This window comes from Alternaria rosae, assembly GCF_020736505.1.
Source record: "Alternaria rosae strain MPI-PUGE-AT-0040 chromosome Unknown BKA58scaffold_1, whole genome shotgun sequence".
NCBI classification, from domain to species: Eukaryota; Fungi; Ascomycota; class Dothideomycetes; order Pleosporales; family Pleosporaceae; genus Alternaria; species Alternaria rosae.
Window position 1 is genome coordinate 763,846 of NW_025763570.1, and position 23,442 is coordinate 787,287.

General features: G+C 52.0%; 6 protein-coding genes across 6 annotated transcripts; 4 read left to right on the plus strand and 2 right to left on the minus strand.

The window, feature by feature from the left end:
- The first annotated feature begins 10,446 nt into the window (after positions 1-10,446).
- Positions 10,447-12,713, plus strand: BKA58DRAFT_371788 (major facilitator superfamily domain-containing protein). The gene is made up of 3 exons (XM_046169059.1): positions 10,447-10,659; positions 10,718-11,080; positions 11,133-12,713. The coding sequence occupies exons 1-3, from the start codon at positions 10,605-10,607 to the stop codon at positions 12,461-12,463; spliced, it is 1,749 nt and encodes a 582-aa protein (XP_046030446.1). The 5' UTR covers positions 10,447-10,604; the 3' UTR covers positions 12,464-12,713.
- Positions 12,714-13,662: 949 nt separating this feature from the next.
- On the plus strand, positions 13,663-16,458 carry BKA58DRAFT_4899 (uncharacterized protein). Its single transcript, XM_046175360.1, has one exon. It carries the CDS (start codon positions 13,762-13,764, stop codon positions 16,231-16,233), a length of 2,472 nt encoding a protein of 823 aa, XP_046030447.1. The 5' UTR covers positions 13,663-13,761; the 3' UTR covers positions 16,234-16,458.
- A 1-nt stretch (position 16,459) lies between these two features.
- BKA58DRAFT_4900 (uncharacterized protein) lies at positions 16,460-17,674 on the plus strand. Its single transcript, XM_046175361.1, has one exon. It carries the CDS (start codon positions 16,531-16,533, stop codon positions 17,509-17,511), a length of 981 nt encoding a protein of 326 aa, XP_046030448.1. The 5' UTR covers positions 16,460-16,530; the 3' UTR covers positions 17,512-17,674.
- Positions 17,649-19,416, minus strand: BKA58DRAFT_4905 (uncharacterized protein). Its single transcript, XM_046175364.1, has 2 exons — positions 17,804-19,416; positions 17,649-17,753 (listed from the first exon to the last, which is right to left on the minus strand). The coding sequence occupies exon 1, from the start codon at positions 19,142-19,144 to the stop codon at positions 17,837-17,839; it is 1,308 nt and encodes a 435-aa protein (XP_046030449.1). The 5' UTR covers positions 19,145-19,416; the 3' UTR covers positions 17,649-17,753; positions 17,804-17,836.
- Positions 19,417-19,926: 510 nt separating this feature from the next.
- On the plus strand, positions 19,927-22,339 carry BKA58DRAFT_371793 (uncharacterized protein). The gene is made up of 3 exons (XM_046169060.1): positions 19,927-20,014; positions 20,082-21,423; positions 21,494-22,339. The coding sequence occupies exons 2-3, from the start codon at positions 20,204-20,206 to the stop codon at positions 22,230-22,232; spliced, it is 1,959 nt and encodes a 652-aa protein (XP_046030450.1). The 5' UTR covers positions 19,927-20,014; positions 20,082-20,203; the 3' UTR covers positions 22,233-22,339.
- BKA58DRAFT_4981 (uncharacterized protein) lies at positions 22,309-23,185 on the minus strand. Its single transcript, XM_046175380.1, has 3 exons — positions 22,752-23,185; positions 22,570-22,629; positions 22,309-22,517 (listed from the first exon to the last, which is right to left on the minus strand). Exons 1-3 carry the CDS (start codon positions 22,941-22,943, stop codon positions 22,386-22,388), a joined length of 384 nt encoding a protein of 127 aa, XP_046030451.1. The 5' UTR covers positions 22,944-23,185; the 3' UTR covers positions 22,309-22,385.
- Between the last annotated feature and the right edge of the window lie 257 nt (positions 23,186-23,442).

Consider the following 23,442-nt stretch of genomic DNA (forward strand, 5'->3'; position numbering starts at 1 on the left):
TCCGCGGTGTACTCAATCTCAGCGTGACAGCCCTCGCAACCACGGTTCAGTTACTGGAAGGTAGCACACGACCATCTTCGCATTCACTGACCCTTATCGACACCCGTGAAACATTATACAGTGTGTGTGCGCGGAACCTCATGCTTCGACGATAAACGCGAACGCGCTTTTGTGCCCCCCATCGATCGTGTTTAGGTGTTAACGCGCCGACGAGACGGTGATGAAGTTCGCAAAGTGAGACAACGCACCTAAACATCACCAGCCGCGGGACTGACTGGAGCAGAGAGCTAGAGCGCGATCTGGTACCGGAGTGGCGGCTCAAGTACTTAGACTACAAGGTGATGCCGACTTCCGCTAGCCGACGCTTAATACCGCAGACGACTGACGATATCTCAGGTGGGCAAGAAGAAGCTCAAGGCCATCAGTCGCGCCCTCCGCAATGTCGAATCGACCCCACGCCTCCGCCGACGCGGCACTCAGATCCTCCCCTCGCCCTTCGACGCCGCGCCCAAGTACACGTACCTCAACCGCGACCAGACGGGCAGCGCCAGAGACCCTGAGGACTTGAGGGCACTTGCTATCACGAACAGCCGCAGCCAGCACAGCCTGCGCCAGAGGGCGAACAGCGATCAGAATGGCCGCTCGCCAGAAGAAGAGCCATTGGCACAGAGCGAGACAAATCGCCGAGACTGGGCACACAACTACGGCAGTTTTGGAGGAAGCACATCTGATGGCGCCACCAAGACCGGGACCTCTGCAGACAAGGCCAAGGCACCGCCGTCCTTAAAGCTGCCTGGGGCTGCGCTCGACCCTGAGAACCCTTCCCCTCAAGGGGGAGCGTCGGGCGCATCGCTACGAAAGCACAAGACGGTCACACTTCCTCCACCAGCAGAGCATGATAACGACAATGCCTTCGAGGTCGGGAAGACGGTGTCGCCCCACAAGCATCACAACTCGCTGCCCAACAGATACAAGAGCGTCTTCACCCCCAAGCGCATGAACTCCCTACCTGGGCCTATCACCGAACATAAGTCGCGCCCATCGGTACGCCGTCTGTTCTCATTGAGCAGCAAGACTCCTCCGGACAGCCCAGGCGACGTCCCCCTCGAAGCCTATCGCGACCTTGACTTCCGACAAGCCGAGTTCTTCAACTTCCTCGATAGCGAGCTGGATAAGATCGAGTCGTTCTACAAGCACAAGGAAGACGAGGCTACCAAGCGCCTGAACATGCTCCGTGACCAACTTCACATCATGCGAGACCGACGTATCGACGAGGTCATCAAGCGTCAAACGGACAAGATCAATGCGAAAACCCATAAGAAACATGACGGGCACCATGTGCTGAGCAACGGTCAGAACAGTAGCTCAGGCGACGAAAATCAGCAAGCCAACGGGAATGGGAATATTGGAAGCACTCTAAAGGACACTTTTTTAAACCCCATAGACGCCGCGTTGGACGCCATCAACGCTGGCAAGTACGGGAAAAGCACCAAGAACATAACACAGCTTGCAACTCCAGCGGCTCTTCAGCCCAAGGACCATCCCGATAGCCGTCGCGACTTTGCTAGACGACCAGAACTGCCCGATGTGCCATACCAGACAGCGAAACGCAAGCTCAAGGTGGCACTGCAGGAGTACTACAGAGGACTCGAGCTCCTCAAGTCCTACGCGTTACTAAACCGGACTGCCTTCCGGAAGATCAACAAGAAGTACGACAAGACCGTCAACGCGCGACCGTCATCGCGGTACATGAACGAAAAGGTTAACCAAGCCTGGTTCGTGAACAGCGATGTCATCGAAGGGCATATTCGAGCAACGGAAGACCTATACGCGAGGTACTTCGAGAAGGGCAACCACAAAGTCGCCATCGGGAAGCTACGCATCAAGATCGCACGCGCAGGCGATTACACAGACAACACATTCCGCAACGGTCTGCTATTGTCGGCGGGTGTCATACTTGGCATCCAGGGTCTCATCAAAGCAAACACTATTGCCGATCTGCACAACACTGACGGGAACGAGTTCGCAGTGAACACAAGCTATCTGTTACAGGTGAGTTCATTCAAACCATGGACAGGGCAAAGCTAACATCTTCAGATATATGCCGGCTACTTCCTCATCAACTTCCTTCTTCTCTTGTTCACTCTGGCATGTCGGACCTGGCACGAGCACAAGATCAACTATGTCTTCATCTTCGAATATGATACCCGCCACCACTTGGATTGGAGGCAACTTGCGGAGGTTAGTGCTCATTCCGTATCTGGCACGCTGACACTGACATATCACAGCTTCCTTGTTGGACTTTATTTATGCTTGGGCTGTTTATGCAAATAAACTTTCATCAGGTTGGGGGAGATCGACTTTATCTCTACTACCCAGTCATTCTTATTGGTATATCGGTTGCGCTTTTGTTCAATCCTCTGAGGATAATGTACTTCCGCACTCGCATGTGGCTGCTGTACTCGCTGGTAAGTTTATTGATCAGTTTGTGCGAAACCGCTGCTAACGCATAGCCAGTGGCGCCTGTTGCTCGCCGGTATATACCCTGTCGAATGGCGAGACTTCTACTTGGGCGATATGTTTTGTTCCCTGACCTACAGCATGAGTGTAAGTTCGCCGAACCCATCTTTGCTCCAAATCACTGACTCATCTAGGGTATCGCACTGTTTTTCTGTCTCTACGCGCACGGCTGGGATAACCCCAACCAATGCAACTCGTCTCACCTGCGCGTTACCGGCGTTATGACAACTTTGCCGGGCATATGGCGATTGATGCAATGTCTACGACGTTACAAAGACACCGGAAACAAGTTCCCTCATCTGCTGAACGGCGGAAAGTACATTGCAACCATCTTGTTCTATGTTTCCACCAGCATCTACCGCATGGACCAGAAACCGTCTACCAAGGCAGTGTTCATACTGTTCGCAACCATCAATGGCATCTACACGAGCTTCTGGGACATCTACTACGATTGGAGTCTCGGTGATCCGCATGCCAAGCATCCCTTCCTGCGCAAGGAGCTGGGATACAAGAAGGTATGGTGGTACTACACTGCTATGTGCATTGACCCAATCTTGCGGAACAATTGGGTTATGTACCTTGTCACACCCCTACAGCTTCAGCACTCGGCGACTACCTCGTTCTGCGTCTCCCTCAGTGAGATCTTCAGAAGAGGCATGTGGTCCGTATTCCGTGTCGAGAACGAGCACTGTACCAATGTCGGTCGATTCCGCGCAAGCAGAGACGTACCACTACCCTACTACCTACCCCTGGACGCAGAGGAGGAAGAGGACCACACCTCTGGCATCCCTCGAGCACCTACCCTCATCGATGAAGAACAGCCCGACGAGCTCCGCCCATATACACCAACCGAGAACCAGAACCAAGTCCACCGACCAGCTACAGCGTCTGGAGCAGATCTCGAACACTCGCAATCAAACACGCGCAAGCGCCGCGGCCCTCAAGACGATTTCCGTCCTTCTCCTCTCCAGCGCGCGTTCACTCATGTCGGCGAGATTTTCCGCGACGCCCACGCTGAAGATTTCGAGCGCAAGACGAAGCCGGAGCTTGGCCGCGATCCTCGCGATGCGAATAAAGCTGACGACGACGACACGGATGATGATTCGGACAATGAGGAGGAACAGGAGCAGGAGCAGGACGCGTTGGTCAATGTGGATGGTAGCGATGGTTCGGATAGCAGACACAGCATTGCTGAGGTCGAAGTAGATGAAGAGGTCGCAGATGAAGAGGAGCAGAGTGCATTGTCGAGGATACGCGAGGACTTCAATATTGGAGTTACCGGGGCGCGGAGCGATCATACGCATCAGAAGTAGTCTGCGACAATAACGTGTACGCCCGTTGGTTGTTGCTGGATGAGTCTGGAGATGGCAGTCTTCGTCATAGTTTCGTTTCCTTCGTTCTAGTCTACACCTATTCTTTTGAAGCTTCTGGCGTCTTGGGGCATCATCTGAAAACACAGTTCTCGCCGTTGGTAAAATGGTTCACGTAGGAGACTCTACAAGGGTCTGATAAGATCACACCTGTAAGCACTCCATGAGCGTTTTATGGATACATTTACAAGTACTTTCCTCCAAATTCTAACCACCACAGCAGCCTCCGAAATACCTCGGGCAGCATTATTAAGATTACTCAACCCTTATCGTCATTCCATCAACATGACACAAAAAGAACACCTCCACCGCCTCATTTCTCGAACCTTCGTCGCCTTCGTCGCCTATTCTATTTGTCATTCTACGTTGATCTGCATGCGCATGGTTGCCACATTCCACGTGGAACGGAACATAAACAACGTGGTACGGAGACAAAACCAGATTCGCGGAAACGCCAAGTTGTCATGATATTCCTCTTGTAGGCTTTCTTGTGGTTAGTACACGTGTACTAGCGGCGTGCACGTCAGCGCTGTAGTTGCTTTTTCCCGCCAAGAACCAATGGCACGGTGCGCTAGAAGAACATGAAGGAACAGCGCAGTAGAAAAAGGTGTTTCAGCGACCGAGTCATCGGGCTCTACGCGAGGCTGAGGCTGAGTGCGGTGAAGAGAAAAAAAGTGGCGAATGGGGTAGTGGAGAGTGATTCGTACATTGGGCTGGCAATGTAATCTCGTGAGTCATGATAAGTACGAAAGATGAGTGATGAGATTCGGGGGAACGAGTACTGTATGAGAAGGAACAGGGCACTGAAGTAAATGAGTGAGGTAGGGAATATGGAAATGGATGGCTGGCTAGATGTGTAGTTTATGAAAGGACGGCGTCTTGGTTAGGTAGGTTAGCAATGGTGAGGTCGTCCTCGCCGAATACCCCACGGCGCACAAACCTTCTTCTCGCTCGCTATACGTATGGAAATACGACGGAGCACAGCCCGGAAGAAAGAAGTTGCTCAAAAGAACCATTGGGTTATCCGAATCCAAATTCGAAGGTCTCTCTTCACGTCTAAATACTGTCTCTTCCGACGCCGGGCTTGGAGAAGATATATTCAAGCACTCCTACACGTCTCATCCTTCAAAGTCTCTCCATCAATTACAGTCTTCACATACCTATCAATTTTGAAAGACTAAACCACCGCTAAACTCTAACCTACAACACACGACCTCAACCCACGAGCAACCCACCAACCTTCCCTAAACCATCACTCACACACCTCTACCCAACCTGTCCGCCCAGCAACAATGCCCTCAGCGACCCCCTACCGCTGCACCGCCTGCGACTTTCCCAACCCCGCTTCACACAGCGGGCCTTGCCTGAACAATATCGCCTACTGCCCCAAATCGAAAGGCGACTGGTTCTGCGCCAAATGCCCGAATATTGTGCGCATCACACTGAGCTGCGATAAGGATGGTGTGTATAGGTGTGATCAGTGTGGTGCGGCGTTTGATGCGAATTACAAGTATACGCCGCCGGTGAGGAGTTGGAGCTCTGCGGAGAGGAAGAAGGGGACGGAGTATGAGGGGAGATGAGGGGAGATGAGGAGGTGTTTAGAGGGTTTGACATCAATTACATGGAAGAGTGAGAGTGATAGTTCGTGAGGAATACCGTAGGAGAGATGAGCAGTGATGGTGAAATGGTGTGGAGGATAGGAAAGCACATTTCGTAACATGACGAAGAAGTCGGAGTCCGAAGACGGTCCGTTTAAGCGCGCTGAGAGGGACGATTCAAGGGCGAAGGGGCGATTTACGGATATATAGAAGGGAGGCCGCAGAAAGCTGGTTTTGCATATGTCACAGGGAGTTATTGGGGCGGGATTTAGACGGGCATGATCGATCATATCTAGAGCAGCAAAGTGACTTTTAGGTCGGTGCGACCTCGCACAACAGCTAGCTGGATATAATGAAGGCTGTCTTCTATACCACAGATTTCACATCTACTGTTTTTGGAGCTCCATGAATTCGGTTGGAAGTGGTACAGTCCCGCCATCTTCAGTCAGGCGTTGGTCATCAGTCAGTGTGTGACTTGCATGCAACGATCTTGAATGCAACGGCTCCGCGGAAGGTTTAGATTCAGTCAACGTTCTGACTGCACTGAACAATGCGATGAGTCAGTTGCAATAACATGTGACCTCGAGGTGCAATGCGCTCCGCTATCAATTCATGGGAGACTCTGGGTATCTTTTGTGGCGTTTGTATTGCGGCAATCGTATGTGACCTCGAGGTCTGATTCCCCTCACCATTAATTGATAGAAGGCTTCATGTATCATTTGTGTTGTTTGTATCGCGACAACCACATGTGGGCAAGATATGTGAATGTTCATTGGTATAAGAGGCTTCGCTGACACCCTCCGTCGATGTACAATACAATACAAAGAATACAACACTTAGAGTCTATCATCAACGACGAACATCTATCATCTATCTCGATTAGTTGTCAGCAGATCTACAACAACAACCTCTACTATACAGTCTACTTCGATCTCGTGAGTGATCCTCCAGTAACAATAGATCATGTAGCTAACTAAGCGATGGATTCACAGGACAGCACATCCGCACCCAAAGCTACCAACATCCATCCACGACCATCTAATCGTATCTCAACCACACGAGCAACCAACACACACCATGCCTCACTCCACACACTATCGATGCAGCCTGTGCGATTACCTCAACTACAAGGACAACGACAAAAAAAGCCAGAATGCTTACTTCAATTGTCCGAAGATGAAGGGAGACTGGATCTGCCCTAATCCGGAGTGCCACGCAGTTGTTTCACGTAAGATGCTGCCTGTCGATGGCGTGGAGGTTTGCAACGTTTGCAAAATCCCCCGAAGCGCGAACACGCCGTATGTAGTGCCGGTCAGGAGTTGGAGCTCTGAGGAAAGAAGACGTGGTACGGAGTATGCGACCTAGGTACGTGGGGTTAGATATATCGGGGGCTAGCGGGATCGAGAGATTCGATCAGAGGGATTCACTTAGAGGAGTTCATTTGATTAGGGCACTTTTTTTAGTGGGTTAGATGGGCTTTGGGTAGACTGTGTGTATTGATTGGGTAAAGTAGTATGGATAATACAAGATGGGGTTTCTTTTAACTTCTCTGATGACTCCAACGCTAAGTGAATTAGCAAGGTTTAGTGATTTTGAACATTTACGCACGTTGACATAACCTTGGAGATGAATTGTGGGGAAAATGTCTGACCTACCTCGCAGCAGGATTGATAACAAAAGTTGCATCGGAGTGTCTAAAGAGAAAGCGAGAAGCATACAGCACAGTCCTCCAGCCCATACATACCTACAAAAGCCATGAGGAAACTACCTTGAGTCTCACCCCCTCAACGATTCACTCTACTCCACCCCGCCACCAGTTCAACAAACTCCCTCGCAAACCCCTCCTTTTCATCCGTACTCAACATCTCCTTCCAACCTCATTCTCATCAACTATCTCCTTCGCCAACACCTCATCCGCCTTCTTCGCCAGCTGATACAGCTGCCTGCCAGCTTGGCGCACCTTCAATACAACTGCCGTCTCCTCCTTCGTAATCATTTGAGGCGCAATATCAGCTTTCAGCATATCATAACCCATGTCAGTATCGTAAAAGCCGTCTAGCTGCGCTTTTTGATATGCCTCCAACGCCTCCATCTGATCTTCGAATCGGGTGAGGAGGGCTTTGGTGTAGGTGCGACCGTCCATCCATACAGCGGTTTCTTCGAGCATTTCTCTCCGGTTTGGGGCCTTGTCGAGATGGAATTCGGTGTAGGCTTGGGCTTCGTTGGCGCCTGAGATGGTTTCGTGGGCTATGGAGAGGAGGGTTCGCTCGATCAGCTTGCGGTAGTCTAGAATGAGGGTTTTTAGCGCGAGAAGACGGTTGTTGAGGGAGGCGATTTGGGCTGCGGGGTGAGGGTTAGAGGTTGAAATCGTAGGCTGTTTGGTGGGGACATGAAGAGAAGAGAGAACTTGGTAATACGGCTTCTTTTCGAATGAGGTGGATGGATGGTGAAGCAAACTTTTTGAAACATCATGGGATCTGGAGTTGAGCTATCATGCCGCCAAGCTGTTTTCAAGACGTGATGACTGTGTTTTCGGTGGGAAGGGGAATGAGAGCCATGAGCAAACGCAAGTTGGAAGTGAAGGAGCATGACGGTCAGTCGCAGAGGATAGAAAAGAATGCTGCTGGGTGGACCGTTTTGAGGTCTTGATTCGGGGCGGCAGTCACCCACGGAAGAGGATATGCGTATTGAGACGTCGTCGCTCATGAGTTGCTAAAGGACGCCATGGTTGGAAAATGAAACAGCCATAGGTCTGCGAGAGCAAATCACTCAACATGCCTACACAAAGTATATCTGCCATAGCCGCGTCTCGCGCAGTCTCCTGATTAAACGTGTAAAGCCGACCAGTAAGCAAACTTAGTAATCGAGACTAGCATTTTCATGGCCACTGTGCTCGTGTATCGTCTGCGATGCTGTTGCATATTCATCTCGAAGACAGCCCTCGGCACCTTTAACTAAGCGCAAGCTTCCTGAATTTCTTATCTCTTATGAGCCATTTGAAGCCCAAACGCTGACAAGGAAAGCATGCAACTTGCGCGCATGCCACCCCACCACCAAGTGACTGTCTAGAGCTGGCTTTCCTCGAGCTCGTGATATTTGCATTGACGGCATGACAAGAGCGGCCTAGTTACAAGTCTCTATGCCACGTATGCGCTATTCTCTGTTCGAAATACGAGATCAAAGCCAGGAAGTCCGACATAAGAAACAGGCTTGAGAAGAGTTGATGAAGCGGAGAAAAGCCACGAACAATCTAGACAAGTGCGCAGACCGAGGTAGTAAATAGTGCACGCGTTGACAGCACATAGTGTGGGGGTGAGCGGCTGTACTTGTCAAATAACAAGACATAGCCATGGTGGCGTCGCATAACGCTGTCATTTAGGAGGTAACAGCGAGAGACTTTCCCAAGGTATGCCCTGGGGCCTGGGAAGCCGCGTCGGGACGAAGCGAGCCGACTAGGCCGCTTTAGACGGCACCCCGGGATACATGCATGGACCTGGCAGTCATCTTCGTCACGACTTTGAGTTCAAGTCCAAGCGCGTCGACAAAAGAGGTGGGGGTGGCTTAAGGCTGTGCAACGCTGTCATCATCATCGAGGTAATGTTGATGAAGTCAATGAGCTGTTGAAACGCGCAGAGCTCCAATCGAGATCCCGCAACCAGCCAAGAGCATAATAGAAGACTCGTGAAGATGTGAAACCGCGATAACTCATGTCCGAAACTCACAAAGACATCTAGAACAACGGAAGAGCCCCTACTTTCTATTGACATGACTGCTAGCGTCAGGCACCGGACTGGGAGATGAGACGGATCGCTGCTCATTTCGCGCACGGAAGCGACCCGCGCACACAGATGATCGGATCGATAGGCGAAGCCGCAGCAACGCTGCTTGGTGTCATCTCGGTAGTTGTCGTGAGATGGCCAGGTACAGCTCGTGGTCCGCGGCGTACAATCGTGTTTGAGAAAAGTAAAGATCGTTGACGTAGATGCGGACGCTAAGCTTTGACTTGACGCGATATCACATGACCAAACCATCATCACGACTATGCAGGCCAGCGATGATCGGATCCGGGTACGAGTAGCGCTCCGTCACACCGCTCACAATGAGAAGTGCGACAGCTCTCGCGGGGTAGACAAAGGAGTTGATCGCGATTGGGTCTCGTGAGCCTCAGCAGATAACGCAAGAGGATGCATGTCATCTCCTGGGGCTGCCATTGGCGCGCAAGGTTACGCAAAGATGTGAGGGTTCGCATCGGCTGCAGGGTGGAGTGAAATTGTTGATGGCACACAGGAAAGTGTGTCGAAGGAAAGACGCCTCGTGACGCTTGGTAGCGCCACGCAGCAACGCGTGGGCTTGACTTGACATGTTACTCAACAAATCTAAAACGAACCACGACCTTGTGGGAAATGCCCGTAGCCCGTCAGATGCTCGCACCGCGGATCAGAGGCATTGCTAGCAGAGCGATCGGTGCTTCCGTTGTCGATGTCTGTCTTTGTCGAACAAAGCAAATGCCAGAATCCATGGCCCGCGCCAGCCGTGCAAGCTACGACGGTGGAAAGTACGGTGAGCAAGCCAATAGTTGAGACAGGGTTGCTTTGCCTGCCTCAACTGCAGCACCCCTTGGCAGCCTCTCTCACCATGACGTGCGAATCGAACGACAAGGGTAACCCACCCCCAGCGCGCCCAAGATCTAGCCTAGTAAAAGTCAATCGGCGGATTGACACCTGCAAACAGCCAATCTGCCACACAAATTTGCTCGAGTCGGCGAGCTGCGCGCGTCGGTCCCAAGGTCCGCAGCGTGCGCTCCTCGAAAGGGTGTTGCCCAACCGCGAGCTCAACGGCCGGGGGATTTCAAGCAATCGGAATCGAGGCGGCACAAGCGAGCCTGTGTGTGCATCTAACAGGGAACGGCGAGGCTGCAGCACGTTTATCGTGAATGCGGGAAACACTAGTTGGGGCACGGTGCAGGGTGCTGTATTGAGGGGAATCTGTCGGCCCGCGCTTGCTCTCACCTAGTGGCGCTATGATAAGCTGTTGCCCGTAAAACCTTGATTCCCATCCTCTGTTATTATGCGAAACTCGTCCTCCTCCATTCTCTGCTAATCGTAATACCGCCAACATGCCTCCTGATCCAAAGGACGCGCCGTTCCCCACCAAGCAGCTGCTTATTCTCGGTATGTATGGCGTGCAGGTGATGTCATGTTGATTGGAGCACTGCTGACCACCGCTTAGGGATATGCCGATTCTCCGAGCCTCTCGCGTTCAACTCTATCCTGGCCTACTCACCTTACATGGTGCGGGATCTGGGAATCAGCAAACACGATGCCTCTTTCTACGCTGGACTCTTGGTGTCAGCTTACGCCATCGCCGAGGCCATGACGGCCCCGTTATGGGGAATGGTGTCTGATGTTTACGGCCGGAAACCAGTCGCGCTCATTGGCTTGCTCGGAGTCGCCGCATCAAGTCTCATGTTCGGTGTCGCGGAGACATACTGGGTCGCCCTACTTGCGCGCTTTATTGGCGGTGCATTGAATGGAAATGTCGCAATCATGCAAACTATGGTTGCAGAGTCGGTCAAGAACCCGGCCCACGAGCGTAAGTAAATCGCGCAGGACCGCATCCGGCAGGTCAAGCTAATACGAGATAGCGCGCGCATATGCCACACAACCCTTCGTCTGGACGGTGGGCGGCATCATCGGCTCGGCAATGGGTGGTTTCCTCGCTCAACCAGCACGGCTTTACCCTAACGTTTTCGACAAGGATGGAATTTTTGGACGCTACCCGTATCTTCTGCCTAACCTCATCGCCGCCATCGGAATTCTGCTGGCCATTCTTCAGGGTATGATCTTCTTGGAAGAGACACTCGTCCGGGAAGAGAAGCCAGAGGGAGAGAACGGCATCGAGGACCACCACGATTACCATGACCATCTAGACACCATCAACGAGACTCCAGCAAACGAGCGCAGTCGTCTTCTTCCCCCACCCTCAAATCATCAGCATGCGAACCGCGACGCCCGAGGGTCAACCGCTGGCTCTATGAGACATCGTGGGTCCATGTTGAGCGTTACGCGCGACCGATTGGCCTCCATGTCGGTCTCTGGCAGCATTCGACAGATCCGTAAACGCGCTTCTTTCCTGGAGGAGGGTATGCCCATGCCTTTTGCCCAAAACTTCGATATTCGCCGCTCGTCTTTTGGAACCATGCACTCGATTAAGGTCCAGCAGGACGTTCTCCCCATGCGAGGAGGACCAACCCCGAAACCCCGAAAAACATTCAACCGGACTGTGGTTATGATCGTTCTCGCTATGGCCATTTTCGCTTTTCATCAAATGGCCTTCATCTCGATTCTCCCGGTCTACATCCTGGACACGCCTGCAAACAAGGGCATTGATTTCCAGGGCGGACTAGGACTGGACTTGCCCGATGTTGGAAAGTTCCTCACAGTCAACGGCTTCATCACTCTCTTCGTGCAGGGTTTCATCTTCCCCCCATTCGTAGAGTGGGTTGGTGTCTGGAACTCGTTCATCTGGATGATCATTCTCTACCCGATTACATACCTCATCGTACCTTTCATCAGTGGTCTTCCCCAAGGACTCATTACTCCAGGCATATACGTTTCGCTTTTCCTCCAGGCCTTTTTCGGTATTATCGTCTTCCCATGCGCCCTGATTCTGATGAAGAACGCCGTTCCTTCACCTTTGGTACTTGGCCGCGTCAACGGTATCGCCATGTCAGCGTGCTGCTTAGCGAGAACCATCTCTTCTCCCCTGATCGGATTGATCTACTCGCTCGGTGGATCTGCAGCAGCCTGGTTCGCTCTCGCTGCCGCGGCCATCTTTGGCATGATCCAGCTTTTCTGGGTCCCCAAGGAAGACGTTGGCGCTGTTCAAATCGACAACGCACTCAAGAAGGTTATACATCACGATATGGATGAGGATGCGGTAGACGACATTTCCATCATTGAGTCTGTACGATAACAGAACTCAAAACGATTACGAAAGCAAAGTTTGAAAAAGCGGTGGATCTTGGAGTAATATCTAGAGCGTCTTGATTTTCGACGCTGCATGTCTTTCGGCGTTTTGTTGGTTTTCCTCGACATGTCCATGTCTTGAGCGCCTGGTCTTCTATGTTCTTCATTAATGCTAGCATCACAGCATTTTTTTTCCATCTTGCATAGCGCGTTGATAGAGCTCAATGCCACTCATATTGCGTCTTGGACGAATCTCAGCTTTGGAATCTTTGTATGTGATGCTTGACAGTCGATATATACTTGGGTATCGGCCCGCTTGGGTAGTCCGTGCAACTTGTCTTGAAGACGCACAGACAGCTGCCTACTGCACGTCGATCTAGGCCCGCAGTGGGTCCTACCACTCGGTTGGTGTAGCAAACGGAATGGCTGACATCCGGTATGGTGATCGTGGTCTATTCGCTGGCCAGCCAGAGTGCGATGAGAAGCTGACACGGCGTAGGATACTCAAAAGGGGTTTCGCAATTTGACGACATACGAGCCTAGCAAGAACCACGACACGAACCACAATAGCTCACAGATGATTTGAAGACTTCCTAGCTTGCGCTGGAGGAACATATCAACCATATTAGCCTGTTTGACAGTCAAGGGTCGCTGAGCACGTCTTGGTAACTGCGTTCTGTGCTTTGGCATCTCGGAGCGGTAGCCTGTTATGCCATTATCAGCGCTATTCTTACCTGCGTTCCATGCGAAGTAATGGGTAGTAACCTCTGGATTGCGGAATTGGCGGACCAAGTGAATGTACGTTTGTGGAGGGCTGTCCTGTTGGATCTTGGTTGAAGCTGACATTTTGTGTCCACGGTTGTTTCATTGCCTGTGAGAATGCCAGTTCAGAGAAGATATCGACCAAGAAGATGCTGAGGGAGTAGTGGAAGCATTGTGAGTTCGCGATGTGCAAAACAGGCTTCCAGCACATAGGCGATGCCGTTAAACACTACTGCAAATTCAAGCGAGGAGAATACGTATCGTTCTCAAGTCACATGTTGCTGCCGTGGAGTTTCGTGATTGCGCATCGTCACTGTCGCAGTTGTGGGTGAAAGCTATGGCCGTCTGAATCGCGAATGAAGTTCGCCGGCTGCACAACGTCCGACTCCCGGCTTGGCAAGAGCCTGCATGTCCCCGGGGTAAGCTGGCCTTCGCCCGTTCGCAGCTCCCTCCCTTGGCCACTCATTCTCGATTGCTTGCACTTTTGGTGATGCTTCTCTAGCAGAAGCGACTCACTATGACGCTTGACGCGGCAGCCCGACCATGGATCATTGGGGCGACCCGTGGGCAGACAACAATGCCGACGAACAAAAGTCGCCGACGAAGCACGAGGTGACCTCACCACCACCGCCGCCTACTCTTGCGCCTGCGCCGGTGCTATTGAATGGCTTCCTGGACGACGCCGGATGGGGCAATGAGGACGAGAGTTTTGGTGACTGGACCACGTCATCTGGACATGATGCCGCCGTGTCTGCACTCACGGAGACGCGCATAGCTGAAACCAGTCCGCTGAAGAATGAGAGGACGGTTGACGATGGACCGCGATGGGATTTGAAAGAAGAAAGCGAGCATGCACCGCCGACACGAGAAGACGCGTGGGGTGGACAAGAATATACTTCCGATGTGGACAATGTAACCTCGGACACATCCGACACGTCGACTACGATACAGCCGGACACGTCTCCCAGTCAAGACGCGGTCGCTCCTGCGACTACGATACAGCCCGACGATGACTCCTCTGCACGACCTTCCACGTCCCCATCCGAGACGAGCCGCACCGAAGCGCCGGTCGAATCGCCACGGACATCACTCGAAGAAGAGGTTGCGAGCAGGCTGCAGACTGCAGTGGAGGAGCTGGATCCGGAAGATGTACACGCAGCAGCAAATCATGAGGATAGTGAAGCGGATGCTTCAAGCTCGAGCAGCGACAGCACAGACGATGAATTTGGCACTTTCACGCAAGATACTTTATTGACAGAAGCTCCTTCCGGTCCGCCAGAAACTACACAGAGCGCTGAAGAAAAGTCGAAGGAGACCTTGAAGGAAATGCCCGCTTCCCGCTCTGGATTGCCAGTAGCCTCTTCGAGTGCTGCTGCTGCCTCACACGACGCCGATGCCTACCGGCTCGATACAGACCTCTTCGACGAGCTCTTCCCTCCCAATGGCGATACAAAAGAATTAGAGGAGGCCCCAGATGATCCTGTGTACTCCACATCTGGGCGCAAAGCTTGGTACAGGCTTACGCGCAAGCAGACCATGAGGGAGTTCAACAGCGGGAACGCAGACGATAATTACATTCGAGTTACATGGGCAGGCTCTCAGGTCAGAGCGGAGGTGAACAAAACTGTGGCAAGATGGGCACGTGAAGACCGTCTCTCTGGCACAGGTCCCGGAGCCAGGGCATCGTTCTACTGGGACACGCCTGCGCCTCCGGAGCCCAAGACAGCAAGAGGCCATCTGCGCACGAAGACAACCATTCCCACACCGCGAGCAGTCGAGGTTGCACCAGCTCGACAAAGCATGCCTCCAGTGTCCACTGACACCCCGGCTGCGTTCAACTGGAGTTCTCCAACTACTACAGTGGACCCTTGGAAGCAGGACAGTCCTGGTTTACCGCCTATAATCCCGCCTGTCACGCCTAAGCATAACGCTGTAGAAATTGCACATGCGAACGAGCTTCGTGCAGTTTCAATTGACCTTGCACGCGATGTTGGGGAACCACAAGGGCAAACGTCGACTGAAACACCGGTTGTCGCAACGAAAGCAATCCCACCTCCTGAGCCAACCGCAACCTCTTCAAGTCCTTGGGGAGACATCGCAGCTCTTGACACCACAACTTCCAATCAAGAACAACGTGCAGATGTGCCTGCAGAAGATGACGATGATTGGGGTGAGATGATATCAAGCCCTACAGTGTCTACTGCACCCTCAGCCTTTCCAAGCTCCATACCCGCCACGCTCGACAGCACCATTTCAAATTCAGCATCACCACCAAAGACTCCACCGACCCAGGACCGCTCAGCAGAAGCAATGCATATCGTGCGCCTGCGAAGTACCATTTCGCCAACATCAGCGATCTTTGGTCCCAAAAGTTTCGTTCCATTCCACGCTGAACAAGGACCTATTGGGCCTGGACTCCTAAAACCTGCCAAGCGCTCTGTTTCTGCCACGTCGGAGAAGAGCAAAGCCGAAGTTCCACCAAAACCAATTTCAGAAGTCGTTGCACAAGAGAAAGTGAAAGCTGATGTATTGCCGGCGCGCGACGCGCATGATACAAACGAAATCGCTATCAACGAGGTGAAGGTCGAAGAGCCTAGTACGAACGGCACGGAGGATGACGACTTTTCTGCGTTTACGTCCAATACACGTAAGCCGGAACCTGCCAGGCCTAGCACTCCGCCTTCAGCACCCATAGTACGAGATGAACCTCCTATAGACGCCTGGGCAGATGCGGACTTCTCTTTCTTCGAATCTGCCCCTGCTGCGAAAGCGTCTGCGCCGGTCTCGCGCGATCCGTCAGACCCATTTTCCGTCTTCGAGACGCCTCCCAGACCGAGCAGTGCTGCATCTTCCGCGAAGACGTTTACGCGGTCTCCTCCACGGAACGTAACCCCTCCGCCTATTCAGCCGCTTACTGGGGCTACGAATTCTGCGCAACGACGGAAAAACGATGAAGAACAGGTTATCAAGAGTATTCTGGCTGGGCTACCAGACTTGAGTTATATGTTGCGTTGATGATGTATCGTTGTTCAGATGATTGTATAACTGGTGTTTCTTGCATTTCACACGGCGTTTTCGGGTGCTTGGATATCCATGGTCGTTTTAGCATTGTCGGCATAGGTTACAGGATCTCGTGGCACGAGCGTTCCTTCGTACATGTCCAATCTTCATATCATTACCATCACTTAGAGGTGCATACATACACAATAGCTTTTCGGTTGTTCTTATTTTCACATCATTTCTTCATTGCGTTGCACAACCCAGTTCACCTCCTCTTCGCGAACTTCACTCTAATATTGTATTACCGTTCCCATGGTGGCCAGTGTCGACCAGCCACCCCACCTCAGCCCTTGGGCGCAGAAGTTCACTTTGAAATGGCACGCCCTCTATCGATTTAGTCCTTCCTACCGAGGCCTCTTCGACCTAAACCAAAACCTTCCTCAACTCGAGCACTATCTAGACACGCAACATCAACCACTCCTACCCTCGACTCTACCTAACAAAGCTCTTAACAAAACACAGCAAAACACAATGGGTTGGTGGTCTTCAAAGAAGGATAAACGACCACACCATTACCACGTCCGTAATAAGAGTACCGGCGATCGCAGTATAGTTAGCGTCCCTGCCGGCTCCGCCCCCGCTTTTGTATCGTCGACCTATGAAGCTGTACACTGGAGAACTCATGGTATAAGGTACGGAAGTGACACAAGCTACGGTACTGATGACTATGGATACCCGAATCGACCGGTGTTGCCATATGGTTTGGTTCCCATTGATGGCTCTCGCTGGGCTCCCATCCCGACTTATCCCGAAATGGTCTACTCTCGACCTCCTCGACAGGTTTCTTTCGCCCCGGATCCTCGAGGTGAACCCCCCAGCTACGTTCAAATCCCTCATCATCCCACAATGGGCTTTTCGCCGCCTCTTCGACAAGTTTCCTTCGCTCCTGATCCTCAACGGGAGCCTCACCCATACCCGCCCGAACATGGGCGAAGACATGGCCAGGGCCACTCTCGCAGTAGGAGTGCTCCTGTAATGCCTGTTGAAGACTACAATCAGGGCGGTAGCGGTATTGCTACGAACTGGGTTGATCAGCTCCCTGAATATGCTCGCCGGCATCCTCGGTTCGAGGAGGCGAGGCGTGCTCTGGAGTTGATTTTGAGGTATCGTAGAGATGATCCTAGGGCGGTGCCATATCAGATGGTGCTAAGGGAGGTTACGGAAGAGATGGAGGAAGAGGGGCTGAATGATATGGCGGTGAGGGAGTCGTTGAGGGGGTTTTTGGGTCGGTAGGGATGAGATGGGAGGGGGCGTAGGGATGAAGGTCGCAGGAAGTGGCCACACAAGTCCGTACTCGCTCATTTGTAAGTCAAAGGATAGCATATATCCTAAGATAAAGGCTCATCGGACTGCAAAGCCTGCACGCGAGGGGGAAACTCGGCAGCTAGGTGGCGAAACTTCTTGAACAGATCATCCGACAATACCCCAGGTATTTACACAATACTATCAAATGCCCTCGAGAAGCCCTTTTCTATCTAGGCGAGTTTGTGAGCTTGCGCCTATGCTAGACAAGTATGTGACTCACGAGCTATAGCAGCGTATCGTGTTCGGAAGGCTTTCAGGCGCTCAAGTCCATCGCATCCCCAGCAGCAGCCTTCTTGGACCAAAAGCGCGCATCCAGCTTCTTGATAGTACTCTGCCTCATCTCCTTCGAAGGCCACCCCTCACTTGGCACTCTGACTTTCTTATCGCCTCTTAAGTGCACCGGCACTGGGATATTCTCACCAGTCTTACTATCCCCATACCCATACATGACAAAGTCCAGATAGTACTGCTGCACGTCCAGCCCCCTCCTAATACTCTCCGTAATGACCAGATCCAATGCATGCGGCATCCTCTTGCCATCTTCGTTCCAGCCCTCCAGACTCAATAGACCCCATTGCTCCTCCGGGACACTATGATCTTCTATGTCTTCGAGCCAGGGATGCGCTTCGAAGTCGAGATCGTCCATAAGGTAGGTTGCAACGACCATCGCACTGGTTGTGTCGTAGTTGAACTTAAGCTTTCCACTTAGTGCCTCCCACAGCGGAGTCAAGCTCTTTTGGGCGAGCAACATGGGCCCGAGCTGACACACGCCGTTGCCCAGGATAGGGTCGGAGAAGCGCATATCGAGCTTCATGAAGAAGAGCTGGATGTTGATGAGATCGGTATCGGTCCAGATATCGGCATCTTCAAGGAAGGATCGACGCGTTCTAGATTCATTGAGCTCCATGACGCACCAATACTTCATCAGCGCGCCCTCGCAACCCTCCGGTACGCGATGGCCTTCTAGAGCCAAGTATGTGAGGATGCTGCGTACGACCTTCTGGCGGTAGATTATCATGCCGACCCAGCGGAAGCCTGGTACGTCGCGCGCTAGCCACTCGCGGCCGTCCATGGGTCGGAGCATGGGGTCGGAAATGCATGTACGAGGGTATAGCACCCAGCTGAAGATGTGGCCGGCGAGTGGTGCATGATAGCGGGCGTAGTCGTGTATCAGAGAGACGCTGTATAGATTCAGACGGTAGTGGAACTCCTTGTCGATGGCGTAGAGGTCAACAATAGAGGGGCAGGGTAGACGGAGCGCGAATTGGAAGAAGAGGTTCGGGTGTCGGATGATGGCCTTGTAGACGCTGAAACGTTGCTTCGGGGCAGGTCCACCGGTAGAAGTTTGGGGTGTGGGCCCAGAGGGTATGTCCGGGCCCCAGATCTCGGCAGCGATGTTGTGGCGGCGATGTTGACGGCGACGGACGACGTTAGGTGCATTGCTTTCGGTCGTGGGTAAATCCTGAAGTCTGCCGATAATTGTAGAGCCATCTTCGACTGCGCGTTTGTTCTTGCCTTTCGCGTTCGAGTTGAGATAGAGTGGGCTTGGTGGAGGCTCCATGACTGTGGTAAAGTCTGACCTTCCGTACTAAGAGGTGAGACCAGGATGCGTTCGAGTAAGTTTACGGAAAATAGCTCGATACTTTACTTCTAATCTAACGTAGGGTGACCGCATAAGTATTGTAGGGTTCTCTCTCACCATAACTACTGTCAACATGGTGGAGCGACAAACAATAAAGCCCGTCAGGTCATCGTGCCAACAAAACAGCGGGACGCCCAGGCAACCAACCACCCAGCATATTGAAAGCACTTGAGATCATGAGAGAGCAAGACGAGACCCTGGAATCTTCCGGTAATGGTAGATAAAGTCTGCGATACTCATTGCAGACGCGTCGCGTCAAAAAGGCGTGTATGAAGATGACAGCTCACCCAAGCTCAAGCATCTGCGTGAGTCCCAACAAATTGAAGGAAGATGGCAGTATACAAGACAGAAAGGCTGAGGATTTGTATACTATACCCGTCGCAGTGAACCTCGAATACTTCCATTACTGCTGCTAGCACGCGGTGCTTCATGCTCTTTCTCTTAGACGCGCTTCATGTACAAGTTACGGCCTATTCATGTGTTCACCCTCTAATTGAACGCGCGAGATTGCTTCGATAAGGTATATGATGGCCCATCTGAGTGTGTGAAAGGTGTGTGAAAGGTGTGTGAAAGGTGTATGTGAAGAGAAAAGGATGGGTGAGGGGACCACGCGTCAACGTCATTGGTCCGTGCACTATAACCCCCGCCTCGGCCCCTCGTGTCGTCCCTGCATAATCTGATAATTTGGTTCGCCTTGGGAAAATCGCGTTCCTCACGTATCACGACAAATTCACCGATTAACGATATCGTACCACAGTCGCCAAACGAGGCTACCTTCTATCGCCTGCAGTACGTGTTTGCTCCCGGCCCGAAATCAACGCCTTTCGCCATGCGATTATTGACTAACAATGTCTAGGACAACTTAGGCATCACTACTCTAATATTGAATTGGCTCAACCTCTCCGGATATCGACCGCTGCCACACAGATATCTATTCCTGATATACGACACTCTTCGCGATCGCATACCACGCGCATCATGACGTCCAATCTTTTGGGCACGGCGACGTCGACGCTCACGCTCCCGAACGAACTCGCTCTCGTCGTAATCGATCATCTCCAAAACAACAACAAGGCACTATGCGCTCTCGCTCGGACATGTCGCGATATGCAACATCTCGCAGAGGAGCGACTCTACAAAACCATCGAGCTTCTCTCCGTGAATAACCTCCACGCTATCATCGAAGCCCTCACATCGCGTCCTGAACGCGTCCGCGCGGTACAAATACTCAAGATCTTGTATCAGTACAAAGACTCCGATTTGAAGGAGAGCGCCGAGATAAGGACAACCTTCAACGAGTGCGTGCCTCGTATGGTCAATCTGAGGGAGTGGCATATTGAGAGCCCGTACGACAACTTCCATTGGGAGAATGCTGGTGGAGAGGCTTGGGTCCATGGCGATATGCAACGCTTCCGCCGTGCGCTCGACACAGCTTGCGTGGAGGGCCCAATAGAGGCGGACAAGATCACAGCTGAGAGGCGCTTAGGAAAGAACCTCGAGCGGACAGTTGGGCTGGGTCTTCTTGAGAGCTTGACCATCCACTCGCATGGTGCTGATACCGACTTCTGGAACCTTGATGGGTTCCATTGCCTCTTCCGACACCCCGCACTCAAGCACCTACACGTCTCTTGCGTGGCCTTCCCAAACTCGGAAATCCCAGAGCTCGCGACACATACGAAGAAGACTCCGCTGACCTCGCTTGTTTTTGACGAGTGTGAGTTGCAACCCAAAAGCTTGCTCAGCATCCTTCGCACTCCGGCGCGTCTGAAGTCGTTGACTTTGGGGGAGAATGTCTTCAACGTTAACGAGTCGAGGACGGTCAAGCCTCTATTAAACAAAGACGCAGGTGGATCGCTGAAGGCTCTCTCCACAGTCGCGCACTCGCTTGAAAGCCTTACACATCTCAACCCTGGCTGGCGTGTTGACAAAAGCCCTCAAGTGCTCCGCAGCATACGCCCGACGGGTGATGGTATGCGCGACTTTCACCTCTTAAAATACCTGGAATGCGACACCAATTCCTTCTTACATAAGGCTGTTATCATGAACCGCGACCTGGCGCCCCCTAGCCTAGAAACACTTCGTATTCGTCGGCATTGGGATGTTCCGGTCGACTTCTGGGACCAGCCCCCTGACTTCGATCACTATGCCGCTTTGTCATCTCTGGATACACTCGAGTTATTACAGTCATCTTATATGTGGTAAGTTCTGACAACAAAGATAACATTGTTTTTCAGATCATGCGCTGACTTTGCCTCGTGCGGCTCACAGGCTCGACCTGGCAGAGGCTGAGTACATCTGCGACGAGGAACGTCTCCGAAATCGCCACGCAAAGGCGCACAAGCTGTACAAGGCTGGCATCAACCTGAAGATGTCATTAGAACTGCACAAAAGCAAAAGCTTGATACCACCGTACCTGTACAAAGAGCGCGTTCCTATTATCGAATGCTTGTACGATGCGAGCATGGTCGGATTTCAAAGTCTCGTCAGGAACGAAGTGACCGATGAGAACCTAGATACGACTGAAGAGCTTGTGAAAGAAGAAGCTGAAACGGACCAACTAAGCGATGTGGATATCAGCCTGTTAAGGTCAAAGACGCGACGTCTTACGCTTTCCATCAAGCATCAACTCGTGAACCGCGGCCGCCGACTCGCAGCATTCAGGGACATATTCGGCTCGGATGATGGAAGTGAAGAATCGGCCGATAGCGATGAGGATTTTGAGGTCGATGATCTTGATGAGGATGATGATATGGAGCTCGACCTTGAGCTAGACAACGATGTCGTTGAACAGTATATCGACGAAGACGGCAATCCTGTATTTGACGAGGACGGCAACCCTGTATTCGAGGACGATGGAGAGCTTTTCACAACTGTGTGGGAGACAGCTACTGATGACGAGTTTGATGACGATATGGATGAAGATGAAGACGAAGACGACGATGACGAGATGCACGACGCAGTGGAAAGCCAACAACTGCCCGCCAACACCAACAACGACGTTGACTAAGCAGTCTTGGGAGAATGATAGCTGTTCATCTTTGACTCGACTGGTCTGCACGCGACTGAAATATTACATTCTTCGGGTATCATTGGCACTCAAACATAGTTTTAATAATGCATGTATTATCAAAAATGTTACCCTGATCACCAACAGTAGCTGCTAGGTGCTCATGCTGCACTCGCAAAATCGGATCGCGGTTTCTATGTGGATCCTCCCAAGAATGAACGAACGCCGGGAATGTGGAAAAATATCGCAGTAAATGTGAAGCCAATACACCGCTGTAAAAGAAGTCTGCGATAAACGTCAGCCGTTATCACACACTCCCCATCCCTCATCTACTCACCCACACTAAACCAATCACCTTGCACACCCAAGAGTCTGTGACGAACAGTACGCATTCTCCCTGTCCAAATGTTAGCACTTCATTCCTCAATCATCCTACATCTTCACATCCCCTCTCCCTTCTCTTAATGCGGTAGGTATTCCGGCTTCCTTTCCCAAGCAAGATCCAAAAACCAAACAAACATACCTCGTCAAATAACTCCCATCTGCCTTAGCCCTCCTGGTCTCCAACAGCGGCGGCACAAAGGGTAGTGCAAGAGCTGAGACTACATAGCTCGTTGCCAAGGTAGCTTTGAGGCGGTAGTGTGGGTCGCGTGGAAGATGGCGGGTTGAGTATGTACGGAGGTGGGAGAGGGCGTGTGTTGAGGGTGCCATTTCGGTGTTGTCTGATTTGAATTTTGGGTTCTGAAGTGTTTGGAAAATGCTTAATGGCTGGTTGTGCCTTTGTATCGTTGTTGTGATCGTGATTATAGATGCTTGCGTGTGACCAGCCTTACGGAAGATGATCTCGGAATGTGGGGCCAGGAAGGTTCGGTGGTGTCGGCGCGTGTGGGGTCTTCGTCGCTTGCTCTATCCTTATGCTCTGCGGTATAGATGTGTTATTCTCCTTTTAAGCAGTCAAGTCAGTTTAAAGAATGGTAGCATAGGGGCGTCGGGAGGTATTTCTATGTTTCAAGATGGCTGCCTAGGACGTCTGTCCTGAGGCTTAGAGCAAGGGGTGAACGAACGGTCCTCGCACTACGGCCGCGGCTGACTTGCATGTGGAGATGAGCGACGTATGCAGGCGGAGTCAAATGTCACCTTCTTTTTTGTGGAGTGCGGTTAGGGCTGCCTTGACGCTAGGAATCGTTTCCGTTGCTTATATCTTGCTTTG

Excerpts from the sequence above, each read along its gene's own strand:
- BKA58DRAFT_371793 (XM_046169060.1), top strand. The coding sequence starts at position 20,204 with ATGACGTCCAATCTTTTGGGCACGGCGACGTCGACGCTCACGCTCCCG. Across the intron at positions 21,424-21,493 it reads TTACAGTCATCTTATATGTG|GCTCGACCTGGCAGAGGCTG; the intron begins GTAAGTTCTGAC and ends TGCGGCTCACAG.
- BKA58DRAFT_4981 (XM_046175380.1), bottom strand. The coding sequence starts at position 22,943 with ATGGCACCCTCAACACACGCCCTCTCCCACCTCCGTACATACTCAACC. Across the intron at positions 22,630-22,751 it reads GGAGTTATTTGACGAGGTAT|GGAGAATGCGTACTGTTCGT; the intron begins GTTTGTTTGGTT and ends ACATTTGGACAG. Across the intron at positions 22,518-22,569 it reads AGGTGATTGGTTTAGTGTGG|ACTTCTTTTACAGCGGTGTA; the intron begins GTGAGTAGATGA and ends CGTTTATCGCAG.
- BKA58DRAFT_4899 (XM_046175360.1), top strand. The coding sequence starts at position 13,762 with ATGGATCATTGGGGCGACCCGTGGGCAGACAACAATGCCGACGAACAA.
- BKA58DRAFT_4900 (XM_046175361.1), top strand. The coding sequence starts at position 16,531 with ATGGTGGCCAGTGTCGACCAGCCACCCCACCTCAGCCCTTGGGCGCAG.
- BKA58DRAFT_4905 (XM_046175364.1), bottom strand. The coding sequence starts at position 19,144 with ATGGAGCCTCCACCAAGCCCACTCTATCTCAACTCGAACGCGAAAGGC.
- BKA58DRAFT_371788 (XM_046169059.1), top strand. The coding sequence starts at position 10,605 with ATGCCTCCTGATCCAAAGGACGCGCCGTTCCCCACCAAGCAGCTGCTT. Across the intron at positions 10,660-10,717 it reads CAAGCAGCTGCTTATTCTCG|GGATATGCCGATTCTCCGAG; the intron begins GTATGTATGGCG and ends ACCACCGCTTAG. Across the intron at positions 11,081-11,132 it reads CAAGAACCCGGCCCACGAGC|CGCGCGCATATGCCACACAA; the intron begins GTAAGTAAATCG and ends AATACGAGATAG.